We start from the raw sequence: 27,721 nt of genomic DNA on the forward strand, positions 1-27,721 counted from the left end.
ACTTCAGGCTGGCCTTGAACTTACCTTGTAGCAGAGGCTGGCCTCGAACTGACAGCGATCCTCCTCCCTTGGCCTCCCAAGTGCTGGGATTACAGGCGTGAGCCACCAGGCCTGGCACTACAGAGTAGCTTTTAACCCGGGAGGTTTGGACAGAGCAGACATTTGTACCCTAACTCTTTCCTGCCTCCTTCCCAGCTCTACCCGCCCCCCCCCCCCGACCCCGTCCCCTGCATTCGTGGCCCTGAGGCTGCATCAGAGACGCTGCCCTGTGACAGCCATTCCTGCTCTGTGCTGCCCTATGCAGGACACTCATGGACTGGTGGGGAAGGCAGGGCTTCTCTGACTCACTCCCTCACAAGCAAAAGCCACTTCCTAATTTGGGTTAGGAGCTGACCGTGGAGCACAGTCTGTCAGAGACAGGTCCTGAGCACATTTGCTATTTAATCCCATTCAGAATTCTCCCATCCCCACCAGCTGCAGAAGACTCTGGGGATGACAGGTCCACCACGTCGGAAGGTAAGGAGAAAGCGTCCCATCTTCACACGATGCACAGTCGTAATTGTACCGGGCTTTTCGTTTGCCTGGCTCCTGAGATCTGAGGTGGCAGTAGCTGGCAGTGTGCGTGTCTTCGGGGAAGAGAGAGAGACACGGACAGGGACAGGGACAGTGACAGAGACATTCCTTTTCAGTAAGAGGAAGCAGCTACTGCCGAAGTCGGAAAGAAGAGTGCTGCGGATAGGAGTGTCGTTCACAGAACAGAGACGGGTGGGAAGGAGGCTCCTGGGAAAGCACAAAGCACTTCTTTAAAAAATTGTTTTTAAAATCTACTCCACAGGGTAATCATACATTAAATTCTAATGTTGAGCTCTTTCAATAAAAGTTTTATAAGAAAACTACTTTTGCAAATTGTTGTTAAAGATACACAACATAAAATTACCTCTCCTGACCATTCTAAGCGCGTAGCTCGGTGGCGCTGACCACATTCACGCGATGCTATGACATCACCGCCTTCCTCCTCCCCTGTCCTTCTGCCATCTCTCATTTTGTCACCAAATCAACTGCTGGTCCCTGGGATCTATGCTGTGCAGAATCCAGGTGCTAAGCCAGGCGTGGTGGCATTGTCTGTAATCCCAGCACAGGCAGGAGGATCGCCGTGAGTTCAAGGCCAGCCTGAATCACAGAGTGAGATCTCTCTCTCAAAAAAACCCCCAAGAACCCAGGTGCTAGGGGCATAAAGGGAAACAACTACAGCATCCAGAAAGGCTAAACAGATGGACAAAACAACAAGACAAAGAGAAAGAGGAGGAGGGCGGAGAGCGGGGGAGGAGGGTGGAGACCCTGCTGGATGGGTCTCGGAGAGTTGAAGGTGTCAGGCGCAGGCTCTTAGGAAGCTGAAATGGGGGCAACATCAGGAGGTGTTATTGTTTTAGAGCTGACCACGGTGGTCCACTCCTATAATCCCAGCTACTATGGAGGCCGAGGCAGGAGGTTTGCAAGTTCCAGGCTAGCTTGGGCAACTTGGCACGATCTTGTGTCAAGACCAAACAAACCAAAGATACATAGTTTTAAAACTAGACATTTTGCTGTGTGTTAAGAACGAGCGCTGCTAGAGTTCCCTGAGGAGACTACATGCAGAGTGAGGCCGCCTTCAGCCCTGTGTCGCAAGGACTCCCTGACACGGCTCGGCCGCCTTGGGGCCTCCTGTGTACGTGCACGACGTTGTCTGACTCACACTTTTACAGATGTGTTAGGAACACTTTTGCTGCTGCCCAATATTTACACAAAAGCAGAAAAAGTGCCCCGCTTTTCTGTTTTGCAAGTGAGAGGAACCCACGCCTGGCCCTTTGTGTCCGCGTCTCAGGCTTGGAGGTGGCCAGGCTTTCTGCAGAAGAGACATCGACCCAGAGCCAGGCACATCGAGGGGCAGGCAGTGTGGTCGGCGGGATGCGCGCTGCCCAGAAGCAGTGCTCCATTCGGTGGCTTTCTTTTCATGAGTTGCTGGACTTGGGTGAGTGCTGAGGGTTTACCCCCTCGTGTCTGTGCGTGCCTCCGCGTGCTGTGTGTGTGTGTGTGGGTGTGTGGGTGTGTGTACGTGACAGCTCAGCCGCTGGCCTTCCAAAGGCTGTGCTCTGCCTCCAGCCACCTCGCTGCTCTTCTGGCTCCTCCCTGGCTCCTGGGGCTCCTTCCCGTCACAGCCTCTGCCCCTCCCTGAGGGCCCTCACTGGGGCAGCCCTCCTGTCTGGGCCAGGCCATCGTCAGATGCCCCTTCCCCTGGCCCTCTGCTCCAGGCTTCTTGTGGTGCTGGGGATGGAACCCCGGGCCTTGCACGTTAGCCAAGTGCTCTACCACTGAGCTACAGCCCAGCCCTTTTCATTTTTTACTTTTTGAGACGGGTCCTGCTAAGTTGCCCAGGCTGAGCTTGGGTTTGGAGTCCTCCTTCCTCAGCTTCTCTTGCAGTCCAACCACGCCCGGCCCCTCTGCCCGGTCACCCGTGGCTGAGGCTTCGCTCCTTTCTTTTTAGCATTTGCACAGCTGCGCCCTCGGTGCCCTTTCAGCGAGCAGAGCCAGGCCTGCCTGCCTGCACGGAGGAGCAAGGCGGACCGGGCCCTAGGAAAGGAGGCACTGCGTTGCCTTTGGCCTTGGTCCCCCCCTATAAATGAACAAGGCTGGGTGAGCTCCATCTAGCTCCTTGCGCCTCTCCTCTTCCTGCTGATATAAAGTCTGTCCAGATGGAGCGCCCTGGAAACACACCGAGCCCCCGCACGGGCCTCTGCCCTCCCACTCCCAGCTCGGACGCAGCCCCCGGGCTCTGTAGCCACAAAGCCACCAGGCTGGGGGAGCCAGGCCCTCTCTGCTCTGACACCCTGGGAGCCTGTGACTTGGTCTGCAGGAAGCGTCCCCGAGGGAACAGAGCATCTGGCTCCTGTCCCTCTGCTGCTTAGTGGCCTGGGTGGGCGGCGCGCAGACGCAGTGTTACTTCCGCCAATGGCACCTGTGCCACACGGCAGGGACAGGCAGCGGCACCTCACCTCCAAGCACACGGGGGAGTCCGCGGGGAGGGCGAGTCGCAGAGGCGGCAGGGCCTGCCGGAGCCACCTATGCTTTTGCGTTTCTTCCCCCTCAGTGCTATGGAAAGTTACTGAAAGCTTTTAAATTTAGGCTCAGCACGGTGTGATTTACACAGTTGAAAGATGCCCGTGTTTAGGGGCTGGGTGTGCAGTGCAGCAGTAGCGCATTTCCCTAGCATCCAGGGGTCCAGCTTTGAGCCCAGCCCTACAAAACGTTTTAAAAAGGACATGTTTTTAAAACCATAGGTGTAGAATGAGGTTAAAGCGTTGATCAAGACCTTGACCAAACTGGAAGCAGGAAAAACTGAGGAGCTAATTCACCAATCTTATGAACAGGTGATGCGCAGCCCAGGCACACTGAAGCCAGAGGTCCACACAGCACGCGGACAGGAACTGCTCAGAACCGAACGCTGGAGGCACTGCCTAAATTCATATGTTGAAATTTTAACCCCAGGGTGATACAGTATTCAGTCATGCAAACTCGGGAGGTGATTATGTGCAGCGTGGGTCCCTCACGCGTGGGGTTTGGGTGCTTGCCACAGGGACAGCATGGCGGCCCTTTCTTCCAAAAGAGGTGCCATCTGTGAACAGAAAACCAAATCTGCTGGAGCCTTGATCTTGGACTCCTAGATTCCAAGATTGAGAAGTGTGAGGAACGAAGTCCTCCGGAACTGTGAGAAATAAATTGCTATTGTCTATAAATTACTTGGTCTATAGCACTCTGTTATAGCAGCCCTAGCAGATTAAGACAAGACTGCTCATGGGTGTACTGCTCATAATAGCCCCAAAGTGAAAGTGGTCTTCATGCCCATGAGGGGACAAATGGATAAACAAAGTGGTAAACCCAGGTAATAGAATATTATTCAGAAAAGGCACTGAGAGACACAACACGGATGAAACTTGAAAACATTATGCTGGACAAAAGAAGCTAATTATGAGATACACATATTGTATGATTCTGTTTATGGCAAATGCTCAGAACAGAGAAATCTATAGCCAGAAAGCAGATCAGTGATTGACAGAGCCAGGGGCAGGGAGAAGTGGGGGTCTCTAATAATGAGTGTGGGGCTCGCTTTGGGATGATGAAAACGCTCTGGACTAAGACAGTAGTAACAGCTGCACAAGCTTGTGAAGGTACAAAAACCACTCACTGTTCCCTTCCAAAGAGAGAGAATGGTATCTCAATTAAAACAATGCAAAATAGAGAAGAGAGATGATGGACCAGGACAAAGATGGTCTGAGGGTGGAGAAGGTTCTAGATCTTTTAGAGAAAAGGGATAGAACTTGATGACAGAAAGAGGGGTCGAGGTGGCACTTGGGCCTCAGGAAGGTGTGTCTGTGTAGTCAGAAGAAATAACCCTGAGAGGCACCGTGTGAAGGCACAGGGCTTCAGCGCAGGGAACGGCTGAGAATTCCAATACAGCAATAAAATCGCATCGGACTGGGAGGGGTTCCCCTATGAGCCAGCACAGTTTTGAATTTTACAGTATTTTTTATTACTCCTTAGGTATTAGAGGATCCTGCTGCGGAATCGCACAGCCCCCTCAGCCACTCACACCAGCTGCATGTCAAACTCGTCAGGACAGGTGAGCGGTCCCTGGAGCTGGGGCTTCTCTGTCACTTCACACCCAGAGCACTGGCTCCCTTTGTCAGCCCAGCTCTCGCCATCCGGCTTTCCTCCTGCTGCTGCTTTCTCCCTCTGCATCCCACCTGCTTTCCTCTTAAATATCGTTAATCCCCGAGCTGCGTGGTTGGCCCACTAATCCCAAAACTGCGCATGCCCAGGGCCCTGGCAGCCACCTCCCTGCTCCTGACGTCCAAGGCCCTGGTCCTGACCCCAGCCTCTCTGCAGCGGCCTCTCTGAGTGGAGCCCAGGGCTGCTGACATCCTTACCTGCGAGCACAGCCCTAGGCAAGGCTCCACGTCCAAACGCACACCCGCTCCCGCCCCAGGGCCGCTGCTTCTCCTCTTCTGAGATGAAAGGTGTCCACGCTCGCTCGGATCCCAGCCCCACTCGTGCTCCGCCGTTCCCATCATACAGAATCTGTTGGAGATGGATAACAGAGAGGAGGCGAGGAACGCGCCTCAGGCCAGTCAGTGGAGGAGCTGGAGGTGGCCAAGGCCCTGGTGCCAAGGCCAGGGCTCTTCAGAACACACTCGGACCCACGGTGCAGGTGAGCCGCAGCCTGGGCCAGTGCTGTCCTCCCTCCCTCCTGACTGCTCACGTCCGCCCTGCAGACAGCAGGACCAGACCTCCAGCTCCCCCCTGGGGACACCTCTGCCCAGCTCTGCCGCTCACCCACACTCACACCACCACCTCCTGCCTTGCCTCCGTCTTCCCCTCTGCCAGCCACACTCCCCCTTTCAGTACAGGTGCTGCTCTCACAACAGCCAACATGCCCGCTCCCTTGTCCGAGATGCAACAGGGGCAGTGCACAGCTCTCAGCACGAAAGTGGGCCTTCGTCCCTGGCCCCAGCCTCGCTCTGCTTCCCCGGGCTTACAAACAGCCTCACTATTCACGGACAGTGGCTCTGGACAGTCCCACTGAAATGGGTGGGTCCCCGGGAGGCAGTACTCAGTACTTTCAGTGTCGCAGACAGGCGCCAGGCAGGAGTGGCTCAGTCACTTTCTCATCACGGGGACACAGTACCTGGCACCCACGGCCTAAAGGAGGGGAGATCTATATTGGCTCATGTGGACTTCCCGTGGTTGGCTGGCTCTGAGGCAGAGCAGGCATGGTGGACAAGAGGCTGGCGGAGGACAGCTGCTCACGTTATGGCGGCTAGGAATCAGCAAGGGGAAGAAAGGAGGGAAAGGAAGGAAGGGACCCAGCATGGAGACATACCCTATCAGGCCACAACCTGTGACCATCCTCATCCAACCAGCCTCAATTCCTCACATCGCATTTAGCGCTAGTGCCCCCATGATTCGTTCAGCCACCTGTCAAAAGCCCCGCCTAGGAGCATGAGGCTGCAGGGGGCATCTAGATATGAACTACAATAAGAGGGAAGAATTCTGAGGCACCCAATACATGCGTGCCCAGATGAGGTTGTACAGCAATCTGCCTTCTTGTTCCGGGTCTCATTGTCTATATAAGAATCCTTTTCCTGATCTATTTACTGCTATGTTTCTAGCATCTTTTGTTGTTGTTTTTGCTGATGAGAATGGTCCCCAAATGTCGTGAAGTTCTGTCTTGTGTCCTTATGCCTATGGAGGACGCACATGTGTTAGATCAGCTTCTTCCAGGCACAGGACACAAGACTTGGGGAGTTTGATGTTAACAAACCAGTAAAACAGCAAGTCTGGAAAAAGGAGGAGGAAGTTCACGTGTATACATGAGACCCCCAGAAAGTGCTGAAGAAACATCTAGAGTGTACAAGGAAGCTATGGAAAAGATGGAACACTGACTAAATTTGTGGGTTCATGAGGTAATGTCTGATAACAGTAAGTGTGGGGGAGCATTCTGAGGCTGAAAGCCAAAGAGATTTATGGCCAGGACCTTCTCTGCATTGGCGGGCTTGTGTGTGGCCTTAGTGATATGACATGAAAAGTATTAAACCTACAAGCAAGGCAAGCTCTGCAGAGCAGGAGGCTGTGGGAGGATTTTAAAGACCCCTGCCCTGTATTCCACACGTAACTGGTGATGTGAAGAGTTGCTTTTCCACTTTGAGATTAGCAGATTTTGCACACAAATCTATGTAATACAAATAGCATTTTGGCTGAGCTAAATATTGTGATGAGAAGCTCAAAGGAACGTAACTCTATATTTTCCTCTAGGAGAAATAGTTCCATGTTCACTGCTACAAGGTTTGAGGCAAGTTTATAGAACACACCTATGGTGAATGATAAGAATAAATGTGCTTCCTTCTGTCCTCACCAAGTAGGCTCTGGTCCCATTGGACTCTGTAGTTGCCTGGAGACACTTGCCCTGGGCTTCCCTCTCTTCTCCATCCATGCAGGGTCATCCTTCAAATCCTAGCCAGCCAGGCCTGAGAAGTTTCTCTGGACTCCACCTTAGGATGACTCAGAGTCTCCTCTGCCTGTTAACACTCAGTACACAGCCCCTGGTTCAGTGTTTATCACAGCAGTGTGGTCACTCAGATGTTTGCCTCCCTCATCAGTCTCGGAGCTGCTACAAGGAAAGACCCACCCATCCCCCCTCCCTTTCTTCCTTTCTTCCTTCCTTCCTTCTTTCCTTTCTTCCTTCCTTTCCTTTCTTCCTTCCTCCCTCCCTCCCTTCCACACATTCAGCTATCTGCTTACCTATTCTATTATCTATCTATCATCTATCTAGCTATTTATCTGTCTACCTACCTACACACAGTGTATAGATGTATAGATGTATACATATTTAGTGAGATAGCAGAAAAACACACATCACTCCAAGATAGTTTTTATGTTATGCTTTTATTTTTCTTCCTGAATTATCAGACAGCACCATGCCTATTTGACTGAGTTGCTATGTTCTACTACTTAACACAAAGCCTGGTCCATAGAAAGAATCTGTAAACATTTGTCGGGAAAACATCAGAAAGGTTAACACTATTTATTCATTTTATCTAATTGAATTTCCTTGGTTCATCAACTTTTAATAAGTAGATAAAGTCATTATTAAATTAACATTTTGTCCCCTTAAATATTTGAAATACTTCTGCTTCCCCTCTTTTTAATTTGAGCCATCTATAATAAAATTGTGCTGAGTAAAATAAACGTCAGCCGAGTCCAAATGAAATAATTAGAAATTTGGAGGAAGTGGTCTGAATTAATCAATTTTTACTGAGCTCATTATAATTATGGAATGTTAGAGCCAGAGAAGTCTTCATTTACACTCATGCTAATGAGGCTCTTCTGGGTCAGCTAAGGAGGTGGGAGGGAAAGAACAGAAGGAGGCTCAACAGGCTGTGGGAAAGGACAGTCGTTCAGACAGCACGGGGTCTGCTCTCTGACACCTCTGGGACTCAGCAACCAGCTGCCTCCCATGAAGCAGCATTTGCTTCTCACAGAGCTGGGGCTGCTGCAGAGACCCAGTTGTGCCTGCGGCTGTCCTCAGTCATTCTCTCTGTGGCTGCTCTCCCTGCCTGCCTCAGGCTTCTGTCAGGACTACTAAGTGTTGTTGGTCTCTGCAGATGTTATGGTTTAGTTCCACAGTGTTCTCCAAAAGGCCCAGGTGTCCAGAGGCTGGGCTTTGGAAGGTGACTGGATCATGGGGGCACCATATTCAGCAGTGGATTCATCTACAGAAGAGCTCAGAGCTGAATGTGCTATTAGGAAGCAGAGTCCGGTAAGAAGAGGCAGGTCACTGGAAAAGTCTACAGTGTCTCCCTCCCACCTCCTCCCTTCTCTCTCTGCTTCCTGGCTGCCGTGAAGTGGGACTCTCTCCTCCACCAGGCCCCTCCTGTCTTGCAGCCAGAAGACCATGGACTGAGTCCTTTAAAACCCACGAACCAAATTTCTCATTTAAGTCATGGGTGCTGGGTCCTATGTCCCACTGATGAAGAAAGTGACCAGGACAGTAGGTCACAGATTCAGATCTCCATAACATAAAGGTCCTCTTTCTTCAGATTGCTACTTTCCTTCCCAGTGAGCAGAGATTTCACACTGCATCTTATTTTTCTAGTTCCTGAGACAAAATATCTGACATCAAAAAGTCAAGAGAGGAAAGGTTTATTTAGTTCAGTTTGTGGAGGTTCCGGTCCACAGTAGGCTGGCTCCAAGGTAGGGTAGCATGGCAGAGGGGCATCAAAGAGGAGAAACAGTCCATAACAGGGTAGGCAGAAGGCGGCATAGCAGCATCAGGGACAGCAAGGAGAGCTTTCCCTCTCTCCCTTTGCAGTCTATCCAGGGTGTAAACCTATTGATTGATGCCACCCACAAGCAGGGTGAGGCCCCTTAATCCCAGTATCATACCCTTACCCACGTTCACACACCCTAATTCAGCCACCTTCAAAATTTCCCACCTATGACTATATGAGGCTTTGAGGGGGGACATCTAGACACAAGCCATGACACACTGTCCCCTCCCTAGCTATAAATGAGCTGCCCTGTGGCAGTACCTCTTCCCTGGGCCAGGATGCTGAGCGGATACTGTCCACCTTCTTAGAGGGCCTTATGACAGGGTCAAACCACATCACTGGAAGCTCCTCAGAAACAACGGGCAAAAACTACTGCCTGAAGAATCAGGTGAATCTGCCTAGGAGGTGCCAAAGGCCACAGTGCTCTGTCTCTGAGCACAGAGTCTCCCAGGATCGGGAAGACTAGTCTCACTGCCTTGCTGCTTTTAACTGCTCCACACATTTGGGCTAAGCCTGCCAAGCCTGGGTTAACAACCCACCTGGCCTGGGGGATAGAAGACATAAACAGCATAGAGACACTGCATTTTGCCTGTGTGGTTTTGGTTTTGTTTCTTTGTTCTTTTCAGTGCTGGAGATCAAAGCAGGGGCTCACACAAGCTAGGCAAGAGCCCTTCCCTAGGCTTCAGCTCCAGCCTGCCTCTGTGCCTTTATTCACAATCACTCATGATCCAAACTTAAGGTTGTCTGGTGTTGCTAGAACTCTATGTCTTAGCCACTTTTCTTGTCACTGAGACACAATACTCAACACCCACAACTTAAAGGAGAAGAGGTTTAGTTTGACTCATAGGTTTTAGAGGAGTCAGTCCATGGTTGGCTGGTTCCAAGACAGAAAGGACATGGTAGAAGGGTCTGGCAGAGGAGAGGCGCTCACCTCATGGTGGCAAGGAAGCAGAGTAATAAGGAGGAGCTGGGGAGGGAGATAAACCCTTCCTAGTCATGCTCCCAGTGACCCCCCTCTTCTGATGAGACACCGGCTCTAACAGCAAGCAAGCTACAGCACCCCTGTGCTGTACTTTTTAAAAAAAACTTTGTTTTCCTTAATGTAAATAGATGAGTAACTGCTTTAAAAATAAATACTCTGTGTAGCCAGGGCAGTGGCTCACATCTGCACTTCCAGGTACAAAGGAGACTGAGGCTGGAGGATTGCAAGTCCAAGGGCAATCCTCGGCAACATAGACTTCGTTTCAAAATAAAATTAAAAGGGCTGAGGATGTATCACCATTCTCTCTGGCATAAATTAACAAGCAAACACTGCAAAGGAAACTGGTACAAAGCCTATCAGAAGTTAATATTCATTAGAAGCAGTTATTAACATTTTTATCTCAGAAGTTTAAAGCAAGTAGCTATAGTATGTTTACTAATTGGTATTTATTGAGAAGCAGGTATGTGTCAGACATTTTCTAAGCCCTTGGAATCCAGCAATGAAGAGACACTGTGTTCCTCAGCTTCCTGGTTTTGGAGGGGGCGGTCCATGGGCACGTGGGCCTGTTGCTGTGGGTGATGGCAGCTCCATGCGTTGTGCCAGGAACACATGTTGGAGGAAGCTGCTCACCTAATGGTGGCCAGGAAGCAAAGAGATAGGAAGGAGCTGGAGTCCTAATGTCCCCATCCAGGCCAATGTCCAGGCCAATGCCCTCAGTGACTGGAAACCCCCTAAGCCCCACCTCTTCAAGGCTCCATCACCTCCCAACAGTGCCAAGCTGCAGACTCAGGCTTTGGGTCTTCAGGGAACATTCTAGATCCAAACTATGGCAGCTGTACTCCCTGCTCTTGTGGAACTTAAATAGCATACATTCAATCAAGCTGTGTTTCCATTTTTAAATTTTTATTAGTGCATATTTGCAGTACACAATGATTACATTCCGTTACGGTTTGTGTCTAGCTGTTCCCCCAAAGCCTCATGCTGTCATAGGGCTTTTTCAGGGGTGGCTGGATTTGGGTGTGTGATGCTGGGGTTAAGGGCATGTGATTACTAAATCAGTCTGCTGATCAGTCTGGCACCGCCCCAATGCTGGTAGGCTGGATAGAAGGGACAGAAAGAGGCTTGTTTGCTTGTTGCTTGTGCTGTCTTCCACTGCCATAAATGGTTGCTACTGTGTCATGCCACCCTGCCTTGGGGCCAGCTGAGTATGGACTGAAACCTCCACAAACTGTGAGCTAAATACACTTCCTTTAACTTTGGGTGTTGGGTATTTTGTCTCAGCAATGAGAGAAAAGTAACTAAGACACATTCCTTATGAGGAGTTGGTACATGTACACAGCACAACTTAATTCCTTTTTCATCTTCCCCTCTTCTCCTTTCCTCCTCCATCTCTTCCCATTTGATCCCCTTCTCATTTGAGAAAGGACTGTCTCCCTACTTCCTATTATCTACCCCTTATTTTGCTATTTATACTTTGGGTTTCTCATATAAGAGATATTTAACAATATTTGACTTCCTGTGTCTGATTTACTTCATTTAATATTATGGTCTCAAGGTGCATCCATTTCCTACAAAGCATATTTATTTTTAGTGAGACTCAAGTTTATCTTCATGGCAGAGTAGTATTCCATTGTATATAAATATTACATTTTCTTTATCCATTCATCTGTTGATGGACATATAGGCTGCTCTGAAGATTTAGCTATTGTGACTTCTGCTGCTGTAAACTTGGGTGTGCATTATAATATGATAGCTTAACTTTTTGTTTTTGTTTTTCTGAGACAAGGTCTCACTATGTAGTTCAGGCTGGCCTTGGGAGGCTGAGGCAATCTCCTGCCTCAGCCTCTCAAGTGCTGAGAGTACAGGTGTGCTCCACTATGCCTAGTGAAGATACCTACAAGGTGAACAGGTGGGTTGTATGGAATTTCTAGTTTTAGCTCTTTGAAGAATCTCCATACTAATTTTCATAGTGGTTGTATTAGTGTACCTTCCCACCAAAATATAGAAGGGTCTCTTTTCCCTACAGTCTGTCGGCATTTGTTATGATTTTTATGATGGCCATCCTTTTTAGAGTAGGGTGGAATCTCTGTTGTTTTCATTTGCATTTCTCTAGTGGGCAGAAATGTTGAACTTTTCATGTATTTATTGAGCATTGGTACTCCTAGGTAAGGTGTAGACTGAGAGTCAGAAATAAGTCTGAAGTTCCTACACCAAGTTTTCCAGTTAAGTATGCGTGCCAAATAGCAATTTGAACACTGAAGATGGTCATTTAACTCCAGCTTACAGCCAGCTGTGCCCTAATGGTATTTTTAATAATTAATGGCTTGACACCCACTAGGGCGGCTTCCTCTTCCTTCCTTGCTTCTCATTTTCCCTGTCTAAAAAGGAAAGGCAAAAATCAAAATTCCTGACAAGGAACCAGCAGTTCACACTGTACTTATTAGATTGCCTTTAAACGTTCACAAACCCAGGGAGGTAGGCTGAGGCTCGGAGCCTGAGCCTGGAGCAGCTGCACTTCCCCTCACGGAAGACTCAGGGTGACCTTGGTCAGTGGCCATCCGGAGTTTTCAGCCTCCAGGAGGGTGAAAGACCCAGCCCTTCTCCCAGCTCGGATTGACTTTTTCTCCAATGGGGTCATCACTGCTCACAGAACAGTTCCTTTAAAACGCCTCCCCTAAAACCGCAAAGTACAGGCCATGAAGAGGGAGCTCCTTTCTGCTACTCTTGGGACCAGGTGGTGCCAGCTACGCAGTCTCGCGGACCTGAGAGAACACAGCGAACACAACCCGCCCCGGCCACTCGCGCACTCCTGCCCTGGATGGCGATGGCCTGGATTCCTGGGGAGACTCTGCTGCCCACCACGCTGGACCTCAGCTCGAGGCCAACAGATGAAGAGCACGTCAGTCCTCCCGCTAAAAGAGTACCGAGCTCAGAAGTCAAAGTGTGGCCTGGAGCGTGGGCGAACAACTTCAAATTCACTTCACTTCATTTGAAACGGAAGGTGGACTTTTATCTTTGAGCTTCACCCAGCGCTGTACTCTGAAACCATCTGTGATACGCTTCCCCACCTGAGGCCTCTCCCCATCCTACGCATCTCTACCTCACTGGTAGACACCCTGCCCCACCACAGACTGACTACTCCCAGCTGAGATGCTAGCACAACCTTCTGTGCTGGGCGTTGGGCGGTGTCGCGGGAGAAAGATGCTTCCGAGCATCTGTGCCCTGGATTACGGCCCAGCAGTCAGGTTCCCTAGGAAGCCACCCCATGGTCGGCGGTCTACTGGGCAATGAATGACTCACTGCACAGAGGTGCTGGGCAGCCTCCTCCCCGCACTGTACACTGTTTATGAGCTGAGTCTCAGGACAGCACATCCATTATAAAATAAAATTGACATTTCTTCATACTACTACATTTGCAATATTGTAATAGATTTTTATAAAGGCATATTCATTTTTAGTGTGTTAATCTGTCTTCAGATTTACAGTAATAATGGTGTCAATTATCAGAGGCTGGTGGGTGATTGTACAGCTTACTGACATGTCACCCAAGACCACGTGAAACCCTCGGCCAGCTGTTGTTTCACATCAGCCAGGTGATGGTTGATGAGGCTCACAGGGCCCGGAGGAATCTGCGGCACCTGCTTTGGAAACATGGAGACATTTATGCGTCACTGTCTGGCTTTCCTTATTGTGATTCTGGGTGTAGAAATTACATGGCTTGTTTGTTTTTTCAAAGGTCATCTAGAAGGTGTAAGATATGCTTAGCTCATTTTTAAAGACTGTCATCCAAAATGCAAGAGTTAAAAATATTAGAAGGTTTAGAATATGCTTATCTCAATTTTAGGGATCATCATCTAAAATATATCATTTAAAAATATTTTTAAGAAATCTGGGCTCATTGCAAATACATCTATGGATCCTGCCAGAGTTCAGAAAAACAGTCACAGTTTATTTCTGCAGAGATAAATACAACTTCCATCTGTTCCTCCTGGGACTTGGATGTTCCCATAACACACCAGATTGGCCCCCCAATCTTGATGGCATGGTTTTACTAACACATCTGTTGTGATTACTAGCTATGAACCTTATCTGAAAGATCCTTTTTGCAGGATATGTTTAACATTTGAAAGAGTATATAAAATATTGTCCCTGCTTTCTGATAGTTAGCAATCCTGCTACTGTCATTGATAAGGCATTATAATAGAAGGTTTATTATAGTTATCAAAATAGAAATCAGAAGCAAAGATTGGAAAGATAAATAAAAGCCAATTAAAAACTAATACTAAACAAATACATCCAACTGAGCAAAACAAAAATCCCCACAGGGTTTTGAACAGAGAAACTGACAACCTGATTCTAAATATATGACATGTAAAGGGCCAAGAAAAACCAAGACCTTGTTAAAGAACAAAATAAGAGAAGTTACATTTTAGATAGACTCACTATAAAGTTACAGGAATTAGGCAGTACTATTTCAACAGGCACAGAAAATAGACCAGTGGAAAAGGTCAGAGTCCCAAAGCAGACCAACCTATGTGGGCATGTGATCTATGGCAAAGAACATACTAAATAAGTACACATTTAGAGCCAGGTGGTGGCACGACCCTGGAATGTCAGCACTCTGGGAGGTTGAGGCAAAAGGATTGCAAGTTCAAGCCTAGCCTGGGCAAATTAATGACTTTGTGAGACCTGTTTCAAAGTTTAAAAAAAAAAAAAAAAGAAAAGGGTTGGAGATGTAGCTCAGTATGAAGGTCCTGTATTTAATCCCCAGCACCACCAAAAAAAAAGGACATTAACAACATTTAAAAGTTAACAGTACTAGGTCATTGTGGTAGCCATATGTAAGAATCAATTTTTTTTAATTGGGAACTAAGCATTCATTTGAAGACATTTCAGGTTTTTAAATATTATTTTGAGCAATATGAATTAACTGCACACATTCATAGGATTCAATGTGATATTTCAATGTATGTTGAAGCATACCTTATACTATCCACAAAAATTAATTTCAGAAAGAATATAGTTTTAAATATGAATGTTAAATAAACTTTCACAGGACAAGATAAATGATATTTATGACCTTCAGTACAGAAAAATTTCTTAAGCAGATGGCAAAAAGCAGCACTTATGATGAGACTGATAAATTGAATTATATTTAAATTAAGAATCTCTGTGTATTGAAAGAAACCAGCAAGAAAGTGAAGAGGACAGTCAGCACGGGAGTAGATGCATACGACACACATAACTGGCAAAGGACTCCCACCCAGCATACATGAAGAAGTCCTATAAATCAATAAGGGAGAGACAGAAAATCTAGTAGAAACATGGGTAGAGAACCTGAACTCTTGATTTATAAAAGGAGTCCAAATGGCATCTTTCTTTTTTTTTTTAGAACATCATATAAGATTATTTCAGATGTAACAACAGTGTTAAAGTTGAAAAGTTTCATTTTTAAGTGCACCAAGTAAACGTAGCCATTTAAGTATTTTTAAAGTTATTCCCTCCAGACACTGAGGGAACTTTTCTTTTCCACCACCACAAACCATACTTTCCCAATAGTTCTCTTCCTGAAGGACTTTTCAACTGATGAGAAAACTACTTTGTTGATATTTTAGAACTCTCTTCCCCAAATGAAAGCTAATTTGGACAAATTATATATTGCACAGATTTCTCTACAGAGTCTCTTTTATAGAGCTAAATGTAACTTATCATATGATATAATTTTAACCTATTTTTTCCACATGGAAACCATCTGACAGGCATCTTTCTTAATAATCATGTAAATGCAGATGCAACTCATAATAAGATACTACCTCCTGAGTTGCTAAAATTAAAGACTGACAATTCCAAGTGTTGGCAAGGATGTGGAGCAGAGAACTCTTACTTTCTGCTGGGGTGGGTATATTGTGATTAACACTGTACACCAGATCTAAAAATCAGCATATTCTAGGACCTCGATATTTCACTCCTGGGGTAACAGAAATGCAGGCACATGCACATCAAAAGATATGTACCAGGGCTGGGGATTTAGCTCAGTGGCAAAGCACCTGCCTGGCAAGCGCAAGGTCGTGAGTTCGGTTCCCGGTACTGGAGAAAAACAAAAAACAAAACAAAACAAAAAACCACAAAGATATGTACCAGACAGTGGGTAGCACATTTGGTATGGGAAAAAAAATACTTGAAAAAAAACCTAGTGAACTATAGCAGCAGACTGTGTCAACTGAGTATCCAGCACTACCAGAGTCGTCAGGGGACGTCAGGACTGCTAGTGGAGCTGCACTTTGCCGATCTGCCATTTCCATCTGAGTGGAGCAAAAGAGCCCCAGGCTGACTGGCAACCCTCCCTCCCTTCCTTCCATGCTGCCCAGGCTGGCCTTGAACTCCTGGGCTCAAGCACTGCACCTGTCTCAGCCTCCTGACAAGCTGGACCTTAGGCAGATGCCAATGCCTCCAGCTGGTTAACCGTTACTTTTATCAGCTTAAAAAGTGTCATTTCCAGGTTTTCTATTTTGTCTCATTTTGAAGCAGATAGTTGTATTCCAGTTGAAATTTCAAAATACTTTTTATGCAGTTATTAATGATATACCAGTAAGGATAGAATGGGGCACATCATTTGTTATAAAAATTCTAGATTTTTCTTAATCTGTGAAATTTCCCCTCTCAAGAGTTTTGTTTCATCATGCTCTATAAATTATTTCTTTTAAAGCCCAACCGTGTCATTCAAAGTGAGACAGTTCTGAGAGCCTGAGCACAGTGCTGTGAGCACCCTGTCTTGCGCCATCCTGGACCACCCGATGTCACAGCAGAGAGAGCCTGGGCTGTGGGCCGCAGGCAGCCAGGCTGTCTCTGCGTCACTGCTTGAGAGAAGCTGAGGAGACCGCCCGCTGCTCGCTTTACACCAGCATCTCTCACAATCACACGATCGAGCTGCACTTTCAAGTCCCGGAAACTTTCATCCTGGGCTTCTGTTAAATACAAATTTCCAGGAGGGAAAGCAGCTGCCACCCAGAACCTTTCCAGGGCCTCTGGGCGGCCACCTGGGAGGACAGAGCAGATGACCCGGTGCGCTGGGGAGGCCTGAGGGAAGAGGGGCAGGAAGCTGGTGTCTCCGGGACTTCCCAGAGCTCATGCTGGTTCCCGTGACAGGTCCTCCTGCAGAGCTGGGATGTTACTCAGAAGATGAACATTTTACCTACCTGAAACTGCTTGGGCATTTGCTTATGGGATTTTTTTTCTTTCTCAATTTGTTTTTCTTCCCCTCTTGTCTCCCTCCTCCTTTCCTCCAGGGTTTTGCTACATAGTTCAGTCTGGCCTTGAACTCATGGCGAGCCTCCTGCTTCAGCCTCCTGAGTGCCGGGATTCAGGTGTGCACCACCATGAGCTCCCAGCTGATTTATAATCAGTTCCACCTTTCTCCTCATCTGTCAGTCACTGCTCTTCTTAGAGGTAATTTCAGGGAAGAGACTGACCTTGTACCAAAGCATTCGTTACAGTTCTCTTCTACTATGAGGTTGTTACCAAAACACTGGGATTGTGTCCCATGGTGATGAAAAATGAAAGTGCAGAGAGAAGAGGTAGGGTACAAACAAATTCATTTAAAAGATATTAAGGCTGGGGCTGGGGATTTAGCTCAGCGGCAAAGCGCCTGCCTGGCAAGCGCAAGGTCGTGAGTTCGGTTCCCAGTACTGGAGAAAAACCAAAAAAAAAAAAAAGATATTAAGGCAAGAAAGTAAAAGATATGAAGGGAAGATGGTAAAGCTCCCTCTAGCTCTACTAGGGTTGCAGAGTAGGATACCCACAAGGGCTCTTTCTCTAGGGGCTTTTAAGGGACTTAGAAGGGAGCTCAAGTCATTGTGTTAGCAACATAAACTCTATGCTAGAGGACACTACATCCTCTTTAAGGTCCAGTCTAGGCAGTGCTTGTGGAGAGCCCATGTACAGCACATGCATGAGCCACTGGAGGGCCTATCATGCTCTCCGACGGTCCCAGACAGCTGAAGGACCCTGGCAGACTTTTTGTAAGATCCCTGGAGGGTCGTGACTCAGTAGCCTCCACTTTGGGCTTCCTGGCTCTATTTGGGGGCTGTCGTCCTTTCTGCCTAACAGGATCCTAACGCATCACACTAGTTCCAGTTACACCGTGAAACATGAATCTTCTCACCTCTCAACCATCATCCTTCCATGTCTCAGTTCCTATTCTGCTTCCTGCATGCTTTCTGGATGGGGCAGGGGAATCAGCTAAGCCATTCTGATGAGATCAATTTTCATTTACTGATGTGTGGAAAGCACACATCTGGGAAATCCAGATATGGTCTGTGTACAATGGCATTAGGGGAAATCTGGTGTTCAACAGTCTCAATTTGATAATATGAAATGAAGCAGAATTTAAAAAGAAAAAATCAAGTTTCTCAGACTTCCCCCTCCCTACAGCTGTTTTTCTATGTTCAAATATAGATAAAAGGCCAGGCGTGGTGGCTCAGGCCTGTAATCCCAGCACTTGGGAGGCTAAGGCAGGAGGATTGCTGTGAGTTCGAGGCCAGCCTGAACTGCATTAGTGAGAAGCTGTCTCAAAAAGACAAAAAAAAAAAAAAAAAAAAACCTAATACAGATAAAAGCAGTAACATTTGTCCCTGTAAGTAAAATCTGACAATCCCCCGTTCCCATAACATCATTATGCTGGAGCAGGGCCACCAAGATACAAAACTGTCACAGCTTGACAAACTGCCTTTGTTTTCCTTCTGCCCACCCACAAGTTCAATGCCAAAGACCAACCCCTTGACCAAATGTATAAAGACTGGAGCCTGTCCGTTGTCCAACGCTCAGCCATCTTGGACAGGCGTCCCACTGAGCCAAGTGTACACCTAATAAAATCTTCCTGTCTTTCCCTGTTGATCTCTCTGACCTCTTGGATTCTGCAACATGAACCTTGGACTTGAGCCTTTTCTTGCCCTTTCCCAGCTGACCAACAGCCCTGAGCTACGGCTTCCTTCCCAGAAGGTGCACCCTGAGGTTTCTTGCAGTGAGAGAGTGAGACGGCTCTGCACACATCACATACTGCCTTCCACCCCTCCCTGCCTCCCGAGACCATCTTGCGGAGACACAGTCCAGCGGAGAGATCGTCATGCCATCGTGCTGCAGGAAGGAGTTTGTTAGCCGGGGCTGGCAAACATCTGCTTCCTTGTACTTTCTGGGGATCTCAGTTGCAGATTTTGAGAAATTTGAGCATTTATCCAAAATGATTTTCACTGTTGAAGATGTTCCTTTTTCATTTCAGTTAGCCCTTTTAAGTTAAAAAGAAATGTTTAATTGTTGCTTGGTTACTACACAGGCCCACAGCATGGCAGTTCCTTTTGGATTCCTGCTCCCTGTATAATCTGGCAGCTCTGGCGGATGCTTCTCAAATCTCTTTCCTCTCCCTCTATCCAGTGGGGGAGGAGTTGTGGCACACTGCATGCCAGAGCCCTGGAGCAAATCTATTTCCAGCTCTCAAGCACAGCCAGGGACCTCACAGAGTGATGCATTACTCTCATTTCCTAGTATGCTAAGCAGACCCAGCACAGGCTGCGTCCGCCCATCTCTGCTGTCCAGCGCTGCAAAGGGAAGGCCCGGTCCCCACTGCTGAGCCTGCCCGCTGCCGCCCTGGGCGGACTCTCCTCAGCTGTGTGCAGCCTCTGGGCTTCAGGACTCCAGCGATCCCTCAGCCACTGCACAGCAGGAGCCGCAGCCTTTCTGGTGGATCCCTGCGGGCCCAGCCCCTTCCTGCTACTCAGTAACAGGCTCCTCAACCTACGGTACACTTAGGAACAGCTACTGTGCAAACATTTTAGCTAATGATGAAAATGGTCCACTTGTTTTGGAAGTTATGCTTTTGGATAAATTTTAATGATTACTCTTCTTAATTATTAAACACCATAAGGGACGATAAAATACAAGTGGCCAAACATTTGCAAATATATATTATGAACAGATTGTTAAGAAAAAATTAACATCTTACTAAAATGTCAAAAATGGGTAGTTTAAAAACACAGAAGTCTAATGAAAATGTAAAAAGACTTTAAACACCACTATTAGTAAAAGAAATAGATACAAAAGCATACTTTGTTCAGCATTAGTTTGGACAGATAAGAAAACCTCAAAATTCCCCACATCAGTAAGGCACTGGGACAGGTGGCCTTCTCACAGGCTGGCGGTGGAGCATTCACAGGGACGATGCCTGTGTGAGGCTGTGTGGGCGTGCATGGTGACAGCTTAGACTACACACACCCATTCTCCTCCCTGACACTTTCCCACTTGCTAACTTGACCTAACCTAACTGAGCAAACCTCAAAGGACAGCGGCCCGGGCTGTGCAGGGCGGCATCGTTTAGTTCTCCTGACCCTCCATGGAAAGTCACTCTGCTTCCGCTACGCTCTGAGGCGTAACTCATTAGAGTCGGGGCTTAGCCTTAAAGCAAGCACGTCCCGAGAGCGACTGCAAGGACGCTTCTTGTGCTTTGGATCTGGATCGTGTGAGCGCACAGGTGCTGATGCAGAGGACCACTGTTCCTTCTCCTGAAGCAAATCCTTACCGCCTTGCCGTGGCCGCTGCGGCAGCTGTTCAGATGCAGCCAGGCAAAGACTGGCTGGGCCCAAAGCTCCTCCTTTTCCTCATTTCTCAGCCACATTCATGGATGTCTCCAGTTCCCAGGAACGGCAGCCTTATCCCTCCTTCCCTTTAGAGCTCCAGCCCGCAGCCTGGTGTCCACCTGGGGACCCCACATGACCACCGACAGTCATGATTCCTGGTGTCTCCTCTTGCAAGTGTCACAAGACGGTTATTTAAGGAGCACACAGTAGTTGTGCTGTAGATTTGCCTGCAGGTGGTAGCATTTGGAAGTAATTATTTATAGACACTTCACATTGATTTGCATGTCACCTTGTGATAACCAACTCCAAATACTCGTCTATGAGTTCACCTAATTAGTGCAGCTAACCACTGTGGGCAGCCCAACCTGGCCCTACAGGTATCACACACATGAGATAGTGCACAGGCTAGTAAAGTCATAGTCATGTTATTGTAAATCAGCTTATCCCAGGCAGCTGGAAACAACTGCTCTTACCCGGGTCCTTGCGCTAGAGTGATAACTGAAGCAACAAATTCCAGAGAACCGTGTCTCTGTAACAGCTGAGTTAACTTTCACCCCACTCCCATTATATAGACACTGGGCTAATATAGACATTGTGCTAATTATCACTCATTCTACTGGTTAGTGATCAATACATACAGTGATTGGCTAATGAAGAGAACACACGGGAAAGGCATGCTGTAGAGTAGACTGCTGTCAGGGTTTGCAATGCACAACCCTGTAATTGCACAGCTCAGAGTAAACTTTTTCCTTTCCTCTTTTCTCACTTTTATTCTGGGCTGAACACAGCTCACTGTGCTTCACTTAAGAATGGAAAATACGGGGATGGGGCAGCTAAACCCTCACTGGCACTTGCCTTGTGCTGATCCCTTCACAGGTTCTGCTGGGCATCAGTACTGTCCTGAGCTACACAGAAAGGACACACTGACCCCTGCTGTGGTATAGCTGGCTGGCAGTGGCCTTTGGGGAAATTTTACTCCCTTCAGGGATCATAATAGTAGAAGAAAAGTGCTTGAAAGTCATGGTACTCTTCGAGATCATCTTAAAATTCTGATCTAAGATTTTAAAAGAACTGAATGTGTTCTTTAAATTTTGTTCTTGTTAAACCAGATAGCTATTATGCTAGCATGGCTGAGTCAAAAGGAATTTCTAGTTTTAGTTTTTTGAGGAATTTCCATAATAATTTCCATAGTGGTTACATTAGTTTACACTCCCACCGGCAATGTAGCCATTCTTTCTCGAGTAAGATGGAACTTCAGTGTTGTTTCAATTTGAATTTCTCTAAAGGCCAGTGATGTTGAGCATTTCTTCATGTACTTATTGGCCATTTGTACTTCTCATTCTGAGAAGTATCTATTCATTTCAGTTGTTTGTTTTTATTGGGCCTGTCATTTTGCGGGAGCACCTAATTTTTCTGAGTTCTTTGTATAGTCTACATCGTGGTGGTGAAGCTGTGGCAGGTGTGTTGCAGCAGAATGTTTGTGTTACTGAAAACTCTAAAAGGTTCACCATCACTGGTTTAGATATTAATCCTCTGTCTGAGATGCAGCTGGTTTAATATTTTTCCTATTCTATAGGTGAGCTCCTCACTCTGTTGGTTGTTTCTTTTGCTGTGCAGAAGCTTTTTAAATTTGATATGATCTCATTTTGATAGGGCAAGAGAGACTCCATTTTTTTTTTTTTTTTTGTAGCTCCATTTTAGAAGTCATTTAAACTTTAAACGAACTCACTCCTGTCTTCCTTAGGGCTGGGGATATAGCTCAGCAGCACAGCGCCTGCCTGGCAAGAATGAGGTCATGAGTTCGATTCCTTATGGCTAACCATCAACCACAAAAGGAGAACAGAGCTATAAAATGAGAAACAAACAGTTAAAATAAATTGTAGGTAAGCTAAAATTTAATCGTACTAACAAACCCCTGGGAAATGTAAACCTTGTGACCATGATGTGGCATTTTGTAAAATTCCAAAATGAGGTAATGTGGTTACCATGGTTACTTGTAAATGTATTAAAACCCAGTGCAAAGTTCTCTGGGGGCTGACACCCTGGTTTCTGACTCTTGGTCATGGATATCGGTTGTGCGCTTCAATAAAATTTTTTTTCTCACCTTCAGTCTCTTGTGCATGCTTTCCTTGCTGAACCCACCATAACAATTTGTTGATTCTTGACATTCTTTCTTGTGCAATTAGGGTTCTGTTCAGAAAGTTCTTGCCTATGTCTTCAAGAGTTTTACCTATTTTATCTTGTAGCAGATTTACTGTTTCTGTTTTTAACATTTATAGTTCTTATTTTAGTTTAATATATGGTAAGAGATATGGGTCTACATTCAATCTTCTACACATGGATAGCCAGTTTCCCCAGTAACATTTATTAAAGAGGCTATATTTCCTCTTGTGTATGTTTTTGGAATCTTCGTGAAAGATCGGATGGCTAAACGTGTCTTGGGCTGTATCTGCATCCTCTATTTGGTTCCATTGATCCACATGTCTGTTTTTGTGTCAGTACCATGTTGTTTTTATCACTATAGCTTTCCAATATAATTGAAGTCTGGGATTGTGATGCCTCCTGCTTTGCTCTTGTTGCCCAGGCTTGCTTTTGCTATTCTAGGGCTCTTCTGGTTCCATAAGATATTAGGACTGCTTTTTCTAGTTCTGTGGAAAACACTGTTGGTATTTTGATTAAGATCGCATTAAATCTGTGTATCAGTTTTGGTATTCTGGCAATTTTGATAATATTGGTTCTGCCTATCCAGGAACAGTGGATATATTTCCATTTTCTGATGTCCTCTTTGATCTCCTTTTTCTGAATACCATAGTTTTCACTGAAGAGTTCTTCTTTCACTTCTTTGGTTAGGTTAATTCTCAAGTGTTCTTTTTTTTGCGGGGGGTGGGGTGGGGTGGTCCAGGAGTTGAATTCAGGACCTCGCACTTGACAGGTAGGTGCTTGTGCTCCTGAACTACATTCCCGGCCCCAAGTATTTACTTTTTCTTGATGCTATAATAAATGGTACTATTTTCCTAATTTCTGTCTCAATTAGTTTACTGGAGAATGTTATTGATTTTTGTGTTTATTTTGTATCCTGATATACTGCTGAATTTGGTTATTAATTCTAAGAGGCTTTTGGAGGAATTTTTTGGGTTTCTGTGCATAGGGTCATGTTATCTGCAAGTAACAGTAGTTGATGTCTCCCTCTCCTGTACATATCCCTTTTCTTTTTTCCTCTTGCCTGATTGCTCTAATGTTTTGAGTACCATATTGATCAGGAGTGGTGAGAGTAGACACCCTTGACTTGTTTATGACATCAGAGGGAAAGCTTTCAGCATTTCCCCATTTAATATGCTGTTGGCAGTAGGTTTTTCATAAATGGCTTCTATCAGATTTAGATAGGATCCTTCTATATCTATTTTCTTTAGGGTTTTTAACATGAATAGATGTTGAATTTTGTCAAATGCCTTTTCTGCATTTCTTGAAACGATCATGTGATTTTTGTCGTTGCTTCTGTTTATGTGATGTATTCTAATTACTGATTTGTGTATGTTAAACCAACCTTGCATCCCTGGGATGAAGCCACTTGGTCTTGGTATATGATCATTTTAAATGTTTTTTTTTTTTTCATTCTGTTTGCCAGTGTCTTACTGAAGACTTTTGCATTTGTGTTCATTAAAGAGATTGGCCTGTTGTTTCTTACACAGTCCTTGCCTAGTTTTAGAATCAAGGTAATCTAGCTTCTGGAATGAATTTAGCAGTACTCCCTTTCAGTTTCATTAAAGAGTTTGAGGAGTGTGAGCATTAGGTCTTCCCCAAAGTTCTTATAAAACGCAGTGGTGAATCCACTGGGTTCTGGGCTTTTCTTAGTAGCTTTTTATTACAGCCTCAATTTCACTGCCTGTTATTGAACTGTTCAGGCTTTTTATATCTTCTTCACGCCGTTTTGGTAGTTCATGTGTTTAGGAATCTGTCCATTTCTCCTAGATTCTCCAGTTAGAGTTCAGGATTTTGAAGTAATTACTAAAATCTGCTGGATTTCAGCACTGTCCGTTGTGATTTTGCCTTTTTCATTTCTAATTACATCGACACAGGTATTTTCTTTCCTTCTTTTCAGTTTCAGTGGGTTCAACCCTTGGTTAGGACGGCTCTAAGACAGACGTACCATGGTGGAAGTGGATGGCAGAGGTCAGCTGCTCACCCTACAGCAGTCAGCAATCAGGAGAAAGAAAAGGGAAGAGCCAAGGACGAGAACACACCCTTTCCAGGTCATGCCCCTGTGTCCTACCTCCAACCACGTGCCATCTCCTGCCAGAACATTCAGCTATTCACTCAGGATGGGAAGAACCCACTGATGACTAAGTTGTCCCCATGACTCAGTCACCTTCTAGAAGCACCACCTCTGAACACATGAGAATTTGACGGGACATTTTAGATCTAAACCATATGGCCGGGTATATATATATAAAAGTTAAGTATTGTATGTATTTGCACAAAAATTCTAGCTCACTCTCTCAGAATGACAGTACTGATTTGTTTTAAAGCGGGACACGTTCACTCACGGCATCATCAGACCTGTTTTAACATTCCACAGTCATTATTTTGATTCTATTTTTGGTTCTATACTTGTTGCCACATTTTGGTAAGCGGCGACGGTTATGAGTCTCTGTGATGCAGTTGCCCCAGCAAAGCCCTCCCCTCACAATGACGCTCAACAAGTTCAGGAAAGCTAACACACTGCTCTGCACACAGAACGCCTCCACTGCTTGTGACACTGAGGGGCATCAGGAATGAAAAGAGCAGCAGAGGTCGGTTTGTGCAAAGACAGTAGCAGGTACTTCAGGTAAGTCCAAAAGGCTTCAACACAACAGCAAACATTTCACGCTTATTTGAGAAATCATTTGGAACTAGTCCACCAAGAAATGTTGGTTTAAAGCTGTGGCTTTTGGCACTGACTGCAGACTGTAATCACCCGGAAAGCTTTTTAAAAAAAATACTGATGCCTGGGTCCCATTCCAGGGATTCTGATTTAATTGGTCTGTTGCAGCTTGAGGTTTGGGGAATTTTAAAGGTATCCGGGTGATTCTAACATGCCGCCAAGGTTCTGAGTCAAGACTAGGATGCATTAGCAATAAGCAGTTTCCATGTGTGCTATGGGGAGTTGCCCTGTTGCAGCATCTCAATTTGGGGTCTAGGAAATAGCTTTGCCTGGTTAAAATCAAAGGACTCTTTCAAGTTAAACTCAGTTGCTGGGCTAAATTGCAGCAGGAGGAAATGTCTTCTGAGCAGTTCTGTTTTCATGTCACCTGCCTTCAGAGTAAGAAGTTATTTCAGGCACAATATGATTTAGTTTGTTTTGAAAAATCAAAAATAGCCTACAAATACCACGAAAAGGATGAAAAGAATTTACAAACATATGGAGTGCCTTATACATCTTCTCAAAATTTTCCTGTGATTAGAAATGAAAAATATATTGCTAGGGCCTTGATTCCTAAACTCAGCCCTCTGTTCTTTCCCTAAATTATTCCAAATCTTCCAAATTCTGTGATGTTCTCTTGCAGGAATTATTCCCAAGGGTGGAGAGTACTAGAAGGCCATGAATCTCACAAGAATCCTGCTGTACTGCAGATGTGTCAGTTTTCAAAAGCTAACAGGACTAGGTATGAGTAGAGTGGTCCTATGGAGGTGTATAGCACTGCTGTCCAGCAGAGGTGACGCTACCGAGTCCTCCCACTTAGTAGCAATGGGGCTTCAGATGTGACCGGAAACAGTTATGGGAGCCTCATCTACAGGAAAAAGCAGGACAGTACTGACCGCCAAAACAGCAGTTTCTCATCCTTTCTGATGTCCATGCTCTCTGCAATCTGATCTGACAGCTGTTCCCCTTGACAAGTAGAATCTGTTTCCTCCAAACTGGATATGGGTGGGACTTGCTTGCTTTGGCCAAGAGAATGCAGTAAATAGGACAGCTTCTTGTCTTTGTTTTGGTCTTTCAGAACCTTGCCATCTCTATGAGAATAAGCCCATGTTAGCCTACTGGAGCATGGGACACCCCAGTGAAGAGATTCAAGGTTCCCCAATTGACAGCCGTCTCACCTCCTGAAACAGAGCCACCTAGTCAACCAACAGCTATCCACATGGATACACAGACATGCTAAGGAGCCTAGATGAGACAAGAATGGCCCAGGAGGGTCACTCCTAAATATGAGGTAAATTCAGGGATGGTTTATTACACAGCAGTAGCTACTATATACACTCATACACGTCCTGCAGCAAGGACCCCAGGATTTGATGACATGTTGATTACAAGATACCTGACAAACAGTAGGTACCCCAGGCACTGGTTTCCTTTACTAATCACTTAAAGTTGGATCTGTTGAATAATACAGTAACGCACATATGCATGTATGCTTGTGACTGGTGCTTAAATTCACACTATAACCTACATCATAGGAAGAACAGACAACCACACACTGACCATGAAGCGTCCAAAGTCAAATAGCAAAATAAAAGGTAGCTTTTAATTTATTCTCTCCAAACCTAAAAGCTGGAGGTTCGGGCTGTGAACAAATCCAAAAAGGACCTTCCTCCCTGCTAGGGCCCCGCCGTCCTGGACTGCCCGCCTCATCTCTGGGATGGACTACACAAGAGCAGCAGGTGGGAAGCAGTGGTCCACCTTTGGAAACGTCCTCCTCACAGCTTCCTGCTGCTTCTCAGGGTGACTTGTGTCTTCTCTTGTGGGCTGAGGACAGATGTTGGTAGGAGGGAACACTCCCTCACCTCTGGCAGAGACATGGGTATTGGTGATCCTTTCCCTGGTGCCAGTTATCAGGGACCCCTGCCGTGAGCCCCCAATCTCCTGCCAAGTGTGACAACATACAGTGGAGAAAAAAGAGCAAGAGACAAAATAGAGGTACAGGCAGGGATCTGGATGACCAGTTGTTCCCGGAGAACAAGAGGCCACGTCACCCAGAACCTTGGTATTTCCTCATTACATCTGAGTCAAGGTCAATGGGCGAAGGGCAGTGGGTGTTTCGGGAACAGTAGTGGCAACCACTGTGGAACAAAGCATTCCTCCAAGGACAAAGACAAGGACCAAGAGAGGGGTGGATAACAAGGAAACTATAGTTTCCCCAGGTGCCTTACCATCTTCAGCAGGTCTTATCTTGCCCTGTGAACCCCACGGCAGTCACTAGCCCTATGGCTTCCAGCTGTGACCAGAAAAGAGCAGGGAGTGTCACTGTCTCAATCTGGCTCACGGCAGGACAAGA

At 46.3% G+C, this 27,721-nt stretch overlaps 1 protein-coding gene across 2 annotated transcripts; it reads left to right on the top strand.

Annotated features, from left to right (window-relative positions):
- Positions 1 to 403: 403 nt before the first annotated feature.
- LOC106150106 lies at positions 404 to 7,258 on the top strand. Of its 2 annotated transcripts, XM_013521770.1 has the most exons (5): positions 404 to 516; positions 790 to 792; positions 1,817 to 2,008; positions 4,576 to 4,654; positions 5,110 to 7,258. In XM_013521770.1, exons 3-5 carry the CDS (start codon positions 1,945 to 1,947, stop codon positions 5,615 to 5,617), a joined length of 651 nt encoding a protein of 216 aa, XP_013377224.1. In that variant the 5' UTR covers positions 404 to 516; positions 790 to 792; positions 1,817 to 1,944; the 3' UTR covers positions 5,618 to 7,258. The 2 variants fall into 2 exon arrangements, with proteins under 2 accessions (XP_013377224.1, XP_013377223.1); XM_013521769.1 differs by lacking the exons at positions 404 to 516; positions 790 to 792 and having other exon boundaries at positions 1,823 to 2,008; positions 5,110 to 5,242; positions 5,442 to 7,258.
- Positions 7,259 to 27,721: the final 20,463 nt, after the last annotated feature.

The sequence above is a fragment of the Chinchilla lanigera genome, unplaced genomic scaffold, assembly GCF_000276665.1.
Source record: "Chinchilla lanigera isolate Chin_1 unplaced genomic scaffold, ChiLan1.0 scaffold00064, whole genome shotgun sequence".
NCBI lineage: Eukaryota > Metazoa > Chordata > Mammalia > Rodentia > Chinchillidae > Chinchilla > Chinchilla lanigera.

Excerpts from the sequence above, each read along its gene's own strand:
- LOC106150106 (XM_013521770.1), top strand. The coding sequence starts at position 1,945 with ATGCGCGCTGCCCAGAAGCAGTGCTCCATTCGGTGGCTTTCTTTTCAT. Across the intron at positions 2,009-4,575 it reads TCATGAGTTGCTGGACTTGG|GTATTAGAGGATCCTGCTGC; the intron begins GTGAGTGCTGAG and ends ATTACTCCTTAG. Across the intron at positions 4,655-5,109 it reads TGTCAAACTCGTCAGGACAG|AATCTGTTGGAGATGGATAA; the intron begins GTGAGCGGTCCC and ends CCCATCATACAG.